The 8,369-nt window shown below is 52.1% G+C and overlaps 1 protein-coding gene across 4 annotated transcripts; it reads left to right on the top strand.

The window, feature by feature from the left end:
- The first annotated feature begins 3 nt into the window (after window positions 1-3).
- On the top strand, window positions 4-7,542 carry PGAM5 (PGAM family member 5, mitochondrial serine/threonine protein phosphatase). Of its 4 annotated transcripts, none has more exons than XR_014825812.1 (6): window positions 4-216; window positions 2,808-2,986; window positions 3,594-3,719; window positions 3,806-3,894; window positions 4,007-4,425; window positions 5,584-7,542. XR_014825812.1 is itself a non-coding variant. In XM_021073941.2 (6 exons), the coding sequence occupies exons 1-6, from the start codon at window positions 26-28 to the stop codon at window positions 6,728-6,730; spliced, it is 867 nt and encodes a 288-aa protein (XP_020929600.1). In that variant the 5' UTR covers window positions 4-25; the 3' UTR covers window positions 6,731-7,542. The 4 variants fall into 4 exon arrangements, 2 of the variants coding, with proteins under 2 accessions (XP_020929600.1, XP_020929599.1); XR_014825811.1 differs by having other exon boundaries at window positions 4,004-4,425; window positions 5,584-6,203; XM_021073941.2 differs by having other exon boundaries at window positions 4,007-4,137; window positions 6,580-7,542.
- The last annotated feature ends 827 nt before the right edge of the window (window positions 7,543-8,369 follow it).

The raw sequence follows: 8,369 nt of genomic DNA, 5'->3' as shown, positions 1-8,369 counted from the left end.
CGGGGTTGGCGCGGGTCTGGCCGGCATGGCGTTCCGGCAGGCGCTGCAGCTAGCGGCCTGCGGCCTGGCTGGGGGCTCGGCTGCGGTCCTTTTCTCCGCAGTGGCGGTGGGGAAGCCCCGCGCGGGCGGGGACGCGGAGCCGCGCGTGGTCGAGCCGCCGGCGTGGGCGGGGGCCGCGCGCCCCGGGCCCGGCGTCTGGGACCCCAACTGGGACAGGTGCGGGGTCCGCGGGTGGAGTCCTGACAGCCCCAGACGGCCGCCGGCGGGAGCCCTCCTGGGCCCTGGCGGCTACATTCGGCCGATGGGGTCGGTAGAGGGGCAGGCAGGGCGGGCGAGGCCGGCTTGCGTGCGGGTTTCTCTTTCGGTTCTGGCTGCAAGGCTGCCTGTGGATGTGGGCCGCCCCCGACTTTTTCTGAGCCCCAGTTTCCTCATGCGTCCCGCCCGGCCCCACTTCTGAGCCTCAGCACTCTCGTCTACCGGAGGGTCGTTCTGAGGAACTAGCACAGTGATGCCGGGGACAGTGCCCAGTACACGGGGAAGCCCGAAGTGGCTATTTGCCGTCCTAGACCGAGGGCTTGGGCTTCCTTAGGGCTCTCTTCCTTATTTCCTCTCTCTCAACTTGGGAATCCTCAGATTAGATAATGATTCCCTGTTTTCAGTCCAGCTGAGAAGGAGGTGGATGTGGGTCCTTAAAAGGAAGGGAATCTGCTGGGAAGATATAGAAGGATAAGGACTAGCAGCCATCTTGAATAGGAACCTGAGCTTCCCGGGGTCTCGGGCCCCTGCCTGGCCGCTCGCTGTCACCTGTTCTTATTGAGCACTTGAAATGTGGCACCTGTGACCAGGAAACAATATTTAGGTTTACTCAGTGTTAATTAGAATTAAAAAACAAAGCAGTGCAGATTTTAAAGTACTGGGTTGAAACGATAGTATTTTGATACATTGGAGTAAATAAAGTGAGTTATTGAAATTTCCCGTTTCTTCCTACTTTGTAAATGGGGATACTTGGGAATTTAAAATTATATACGTTACCAGTGTTCTTTTTCTATTGGACAGCGCTGCTCTGGAGTCTGGGAGTAGCTGTTGTGGGTTGGTTTACATAGTCCTAGTTCTTTACTACTTGACATGACAGTTGACTCTGAGTGTGGGGTGCAGAACTAATATTTATTGTTAGTCATATCAGGAACTTCGTAGGTATTTTTTTTTTTAATTTTTAAGAAAAACCTATTTTAGTTTTACATTTGGAGAAAACTTGGAAAGGTAATAGAGTTCCTGTATACTCCACACCCAATATAGAATATTTGTCACAACCAGAGATCCAGTTACATGTTATCATTAACTGATGTCCATACTTTCTTGAGATTCCTCAGTTTTTACATATCGTCCATTATCTCTTCCAGGATCCCACCTGACAGGCAGCCCTGACTCCTTTTGGTTTTGACAGTTTCTCAGACTTCCCTTATTTTGGTGACCTGGACAATTTTGAGGAGCTCTGGTTAGGAATTTTGTAGAATGTCCCTCAATTGGGATTTTTTTTTTTTTTTTCCCTTTTTATGGCCACACCTGCAACATGGGATTTGTCTCTTTTTCTCATGGTTATATACTGGGGTAGTATTCTCTTATTTATTTTATTTTACTTATATGTTTTTCTTTGCTGCACCTGCAGCATGTGGAAGTTCCTGGCCAGAGATCAAACCTGAACCACAGTGGTAACTAAAGCCACAGCCATGACAATGCCAGATCCTTAACCCCCTGAACCACTAGGGAACTCCTATATTCTCTTTTTTAAACATCAGTATAGTCTTCTGAATTTCTTGGGCCTTTTTAAGGAAACGTTCACTCTGAGCTTAAAGGACTTATCTGAGGTAGAGCCAGACTCCAGCTTTGTTTGAGGTTGATGTACTGTATTTGGTTACTAAGTCTAGATTGGGGGTGTGGGGGGGTGTACATTCTGGAAAGTTCCAGAGCCTTATCCAGTGAAGTCTCCAGCCTCTTCTGAGGAATGAGGCTTCCTGGGTCTGTGCCTGTAGATTCCAGATGTCTTCTCTGGCTCTACCACAGGCTCCCACATGCCTACCCATGTGCCTGGCAGTTATGCCGTACCATGCTGGCACAGTGGCCCATGCAGAAGCCTTGAATTCACTACTCCCCTCAAAACTTATCCTTCCACCACTCTGCCTCAGCTGAGGGATTCTTTTGCCAGCCCAGCCGGGAGCAACCAGAGTGCCTGTCTGCGCCAGACTTTGGCATTTTGAGCATCTTTGCTGCTGCTGTCCCTCCCAGCCCGTGATCAGCTCCTCGGCATTTCCTGCGATAAGTGGAACAGTTTTTTCCTCACTGTCCAATGTGATAACCACCACCGCACGTGCTACCAAGTATTGAAAATGTGCTTAGTGTGATTGGAGAAATGGAGATTTATTTTATCCATTTTTTCCCCATTATTTTGACTTATAGTAGCCACGTGATCAGTGGCTTCTATTGGGCACAGTGTCCCCATTTGCTGGGCCGACCTGTGGGCATTTCCTGCCTGCCCTCCCACAGCCACTTCTTCCTGTTACTTGCTTCTGTCCTCTCCGTGTCACTGGTTGCCTTGCTGTGACTGTCAGTCTCCTCCCAAGGATGTGAGTGGCACAGGGGCTTTGATTGTTCTGTTTGCTCCAGTGGCCCAGAGAAGGCCTGGTGCTGAGTTCTGGGATGTGTGGCATGTGCTCAGGGCAGGGGTGGAGTACGGAGGCCTTTGCTTCTGTGCTTTCTCAAGATGGGAAACCCCTCTGTCAGAAAGACTGTCTCTCCTATTTCAACATTAGGCGAGAACCTCTGTCCCTGGTCAATCTGCGGAAGAGGAACCTTGAACCCGGAGAAGAAGAGCTGGCGTCCAGGCTGGACCACTACAAAGCCAAGGCCACTAGGCACATCTTCCTCATCAGGCACTCCCAGTACCATGTGGACGCCTCCCTGGAGAAGGACCGCACGCTGACACCCCTGGGTAAGTGGCTGGGCCTCTTTGGACCTGTGTCAGGGGCTCTTGCCCAGATGTGGGCGTTGTCATCACCAGTAATTAGCAGGCAGAACTGACACAAGGCAGGCTCTGAAAACGTCATCAATTTTATTTAATTTTTTGCTTTTTCAGCCCCCACTAGTTGCATATGGAAGTTCCCAGGCTAGGAGTCAAGTCGGAGCTGCAGCTGCCAGTCTACGCCACAGAGCAGCACAGGATCCGGGCTGCATCTGCGGCCTATGCCACAGCTCATGGCGACGCCGGACCCCTTAATCCAGTGAGCAAGGCCAGGGATCAAACGTGTGTCTTCATGGATACTATTTGGATTCATTATTGCGGAGCCATGAGGGGAACTCCCTGCTTATTTTTTATTTATTGTTGTGGTCACTGTTTTTAACGTTTTTCCTGTGTGGAGCTGAAGGTGGCTGCTCTGTTTCCTTGCTTTTACCTGTTGAAAGCTTGGTCCCCTAGTTAGGCCTGAGCCATGGGAGGGGCTGCCTGTCTTGCCCCCACCCCCAGTGGGACTGAAGTATTTGTGAGGCAGACAAAGAGTGGCCCCAGTAACATGTGATCCTTGGTGTATTTCACCCTCCAGGTCGTGAGCAGGCTGAGCTAACTGGTCTCCGTCTTGCAAGCTTGGGGTTGAAATTTAATAAAATCGTCCATTCCTCCATGACCCGCGCCATAGAAACCACTGACATCATCAGCAAACACCTGCCAGGTGAGTGCCAGGCGCTCTCAGGTGCCTGGCAGTGGGGAGGGCAGGCAGCTTCTCCTGGTGCCACTGAGCCCTGTGCCTCTCCACAGGCGTCTGCAGGGTCAGCACAGACCTGCTCAGGGAGGGCGCCCCCATCGAGCCCGATCCCCCAGTGTCTCACTGGAAGCCAGAGGCTGTGGTAAGAACTCCCCGGGGCAGGCAGCCCCTCTGCTGTGCCCAGACTCGGGGCCCTCCTTTCCTGATGCCCGCGAGGCCTCCATCCGCACAAGTCCTCTCTCTGCCCCCAGCAGTATTACGAAGATGGCGCGAGGATCGAGGCTGCCTTCCGGAACTACATCCACCGGGCTGATGCCAAGCAGCAGGAGGACAGTTATGAGATCTTCATCTGCCACGCCAATGTCATCCGTTACATCGTGTGCCGGTGAGGGTCCTGGGGTCACGCAGCCCGTTTTCCCTCCTTGTACCCCAATGCTCTCCACAGGCTGAGTTGGTTGTCTGGTAGAACGGCCTTCAATTTGCTTTTCTCAGGACCAAGTGTTTTTGGTGGGAACAGACCAGACTGATGTGCCCTGGTGGGCCACTTTCCCAGCGGTGCTGATGGGGCCGCTCAGCTCAGGCGCCGTGTTCTGGGTCCTTGCACCATGAGGTTGCACTTTTATTTTATTTTAATTTTTATTTTTTTCTTTTTGCCTTTTCTAGGGCTGCTTCCGTGGCATATGGAGATTCCCAGGCTAGGGGTCCAATCGGAGCCTGTGCCAGAGCCACAGCAACGCAGGATCCTTAACCCACTGAGCAAGGCCAGGAATCAAACCTGCAACCTCATGGTTCCTAGTTGGATTCGTTAACCACTGCGCCACGACGAGAACTCCGAGGTTGCGCTTTTTAGGAGGCAACGCTGACACCCCAGATTTAACTCCCATGGGCTTTAGCACCTGTCACTAGGTGCTGCCACTACAGTTGTTGGGTAGTTTTTACCTAGTGGTTTTGTGTTTTTCTCTATATATTTATTTTTGGCCACATCTGCAGCATGTTGAAGTTCCCAGGCCAGGGATCGAACCTGAGCCACAGAATTGACAACCCACTGCACCGCCAGGGAACTCCCTCCCTTTATTAATTGGAATTATTTGCAATCGTCGGCTCATGGGTTTGTTTCAGGCTGGGTTGTTTGTAATCTGACCACATTAGTCATTTGGCTGCTCCAGTGTTGGATGGTGTAAGCTCTCCAGGGGCTCCTGTGTCCTTGGCCCTGATCACTTTCTTACTTCCTGGCACCACAGAGAGTTCCAGGGCCCTCATAAGTGACCCCCGCCCTGAGCCACAGCCCCAAGTCACAGAGAGCCCTGCACATGGAGGGCCAGCTGAGTGCTTCTGTATTTGCCCAAATCCTACTTAGTGCAAGATTTGGAGTAACTGGAACCCTGCCTCCCCCTGGACCCGCTGCAAAGTGTTTGGTGGTAGCTGTGGGGGTCGCCCTTCTCACTTGGGGCCATTTGCCCTCAGGTGTCACACTCATGGCCCTGGGGAGAAGCCTGGCGGCTGGGAGGAAGGGTCAGCTTGAGGCAGGCCTGGGTGACACCTACATCACTAGATGGCGCCACCAGTGCTGAAGACAGGCCAGAAATGGCTGGGACTTGGAAGAATGGTGCCTGTGCTGAAAACAGGGCTGCTGGGGAGTTCCCATTGTGGCTTAGCAGTAATGAGCCCAACTAGTATCCATGAGGACATGGGTTTGATCCCTGGCCTTACTCAGTGGGTTAAGGATCCAGCGTTGCCATGAGCTGTGGTGTAGATCACAGATGTGGCTTGGATCTGGTGTGGCTGTGGCTGTGGCGTAGGCTGGTGGCTGCAGCTCTGATTCGACCCCTAGCCTGGGACCTTCCATATGCTACAGGTGAGACCTAAAAAAGACAAAAACAAACAAACAAAAAATATGGCTGCTGGGAACTAGAGCGCCAGCAGTAGGGCCTGTGAGGGTACTCTGCTCGCAACTTAGGAGGGTGACCTTGAGGTTAGGAAGCAGCGTGAAGGTAGTGACTCCTTTTAGTGGGCTAAACTCCTCCCAGAGTGTTAGCCCTGCTGCTTGTCCACCCCAATGGGCTGGGGGACAGAGGATGTTTGGCGACTCACACAGAGGTCAAGGCCATAACTGCGCTTTTCAGCCAATACTATGTCTAAAAAGGTTTTTTGGGTTTTTTTAATGATTTTTATTTTTTTCCGTTATAGCTGGTTTACAGTGTTCTGTCAAATTTCTACTGTATATCAAGGTGACCCAGTCATATATACATTCTTTCTTCTCACATTATCATGCTCCATCATAAGTGATTAGATATAGTTCCCAGTGCTATATAAAGTTTTTAAGACATGCCTTGGACCTGGTGTTGCTGTGGCTGTGGTGTGGGCTGGCAGCTGCAGCTCTGATTCAACCCTAGCCTGGGAACTTCCATATGCCGTGGGTTTGGCCCTAAAAAGACAAAAAAAAAAAAAAAACTTTTTTTAAGAGCATGAAAATGGTACAGAGGTGGTGAGTTGCTCTAGCTCTGCCCATTCCTGGGGGAGAACAGGTCAGGAGGGAACCTGCTGCAGCTCGTGGCAGCCCCCTTTTGGTGACACCAGGAAAATGAATTAAATTGCATGCACTTGTAGGAAACCAGTGTATTCCCGAGTCCTCTGCAAGCCTGCTGCTGGGCTGATCCCTCCAGGGGGGGCTGGGCCCTCACCTCACCCCGTGTTTGACTGACTGGCATCCCCCCACAGCTCCTTCTGAGAAACCCCTGCTTAGACCCGAGGGACCGGCAGGTGCTGGTCCCAGTCCCAGGAAGGTCGGCTCTGAGGCCCCATTTCTAGCATGTTCCTTCTTCCCCAGGGCGCTGCAGTTCCCCCCAGAAGGCTGGCTCCGTCTTTCCCTCAACAACGGCAGCATCACCCACCTGGTGGTCCGGCCAGATGGCCGCGTGGCGCTCAGGGCCCTCGGGGACACAGGGTTCATGCCTCCTGACAAGATCTCCCGCTCCTGAGGGCGGCCCCCAGGCCCTGCTCTTCTCCACAGCCCCTGCCTGGCCTCGGGAACACAGGCTTCTCCGGGTCTTCCCTCTAGGGTGAGGCCTCGGCAGGCGGGAGTGGCCACTGAGGGGGCAAGCTGGCAAGCTCCTGGCCAGGGCGGAAAAGGGAAACACTCAGAGTGTTTCTGCCTGGCTCTCGCCTACCAGCATGAGGCTGTGGGGCTTAGGGAGGCCGGTTTGAGGGACTGGACGAGGCTGGCAGACGCCAAGAGTCCTGGCCCTCTGGCCCCTTTGCAGGTCCTCCGCCAGGCAGGAAGAGGAGGGCACCAGTGCTTCCGTTCTTAACTTATTTTGCTTCATATGTTTTCACTTCTTAAAATTCTTTTGTCACTGAAGTATTTGTCAAATAAAGATTTTCCTCGTCTGGGTTCTTTGAAAACCAACTTCTCACTCCATAGTTCCACACCCTGATGCTTTTGGATGTGAAACTCACCTGTGTCACCAGGCCTGTTCCGACACACAGGAGCACCCCAGCAGGTGACAGCAACCGTAGGTCTCACAGGAGGGGCCAGGTAGTCGCACTGAGAGGTCCAGCTGACGGTTTAATCTTCGTTGGCCTCTGGCTGTTACTCTCTTAGGCTTATGGGTTAAAATGCTTAGATACGATGTGTCTGTCCAGATTTGTTAATTTAGGAAAAACTATAATTTCTATGAAGTGGTTATGAACATTTTCTGCAATCAGTGAAACTAATTGGGATGTCTGATCCATCTCTGTCAACTTTGGAAGTAACTACAAAATAAAATTTTATTTTACTTTTTTCAAAGCACTAATTGTGAATGTTTTAAAGAAAACCGCAGGCATGTGCAGCAGCAGACTCACTGAAATTTCCAGCAGAAAGCTCTTTTCCCCAGTTTTGTGTGTACCCTGGGCTAAGGGTTTGGTAGGGTCTCTGCCCACCAGGGGCCTCAGTGAGAGGCCCTGACCCAGGACGGTGAGCTTGGCAAGTACACTCCATTTTGTAGAAGCAGTTTTGACAAGGAAGCCAGGGGCTCTGCTAACTTCAAGACCAGAGGTCACAGGGAGACCCCCGACCCATGGGGCCTGGCAGGTGTTTCCAGCGCCCTTGCTGTCCTGTCTGCAGGCCTGTCTTCCCACCCTTTACACTAGACCTTTGAGAAGCAGGGCCACATTTTAGGAACATGAGCCCTGGAGCAGTGGGTGGGTGACTGGACAGGGTCAGTGACGGGCCCAGGGACGTGGTCAGGAAACTGTCTCCTAGAGTGGGACAGGTGACTGAAAATTTATGGAATGTCAGTAACAGCCTGTTTTATCAAAACAAAAGTGGTGCCTCAAGAATTGACAACAGTGGGACTTCAGCCTGGTCCTAGTGACTGCGTTACTCTTTGTTCCAAAATCCTTTTGAGACGGTTGAGAGAGGAACCCACGTGCTGGAGAATATAGGTTTCTGTGCCCAGATGCAGAGGAGCATGAGATGAAAAAAGCACGTGCCCTGAACAGCCTGGCAAGCAAACATGGCTAAGGGGACGGGGCAGGGATGCGTCCCTGGCAACTACACCCAACCAGGCAACTAGCCCATAACCATCTCTGAGAGCTGGAAAGGCTTCTGGAGATAGCCGCAACCTATCCCCAAGA

This window comes from Sus scrofa, chromosome 14 (assembly GCF_054392235.1).
Source record: "Sus scrofa isolate SSC_HxYL_T2T_F1_AM1 chromosome 14, Sscrofa_HxYL_maternal_Yorkshire_Landrace_v2.0, whole genome shotgun sequence".
Taxonomy (NCBI): domain Eukaryota; kingdom Metazoa; phylum Chordata; class Mammalia; order Artiodactyla; family Suidae; genus Sus; species Sus scrofa.
The sequence above is the reverse complement of the archived record's forward strand: the minus strand, read 5'-3'. Positions and strand labels throughout refer to the sequence as shown.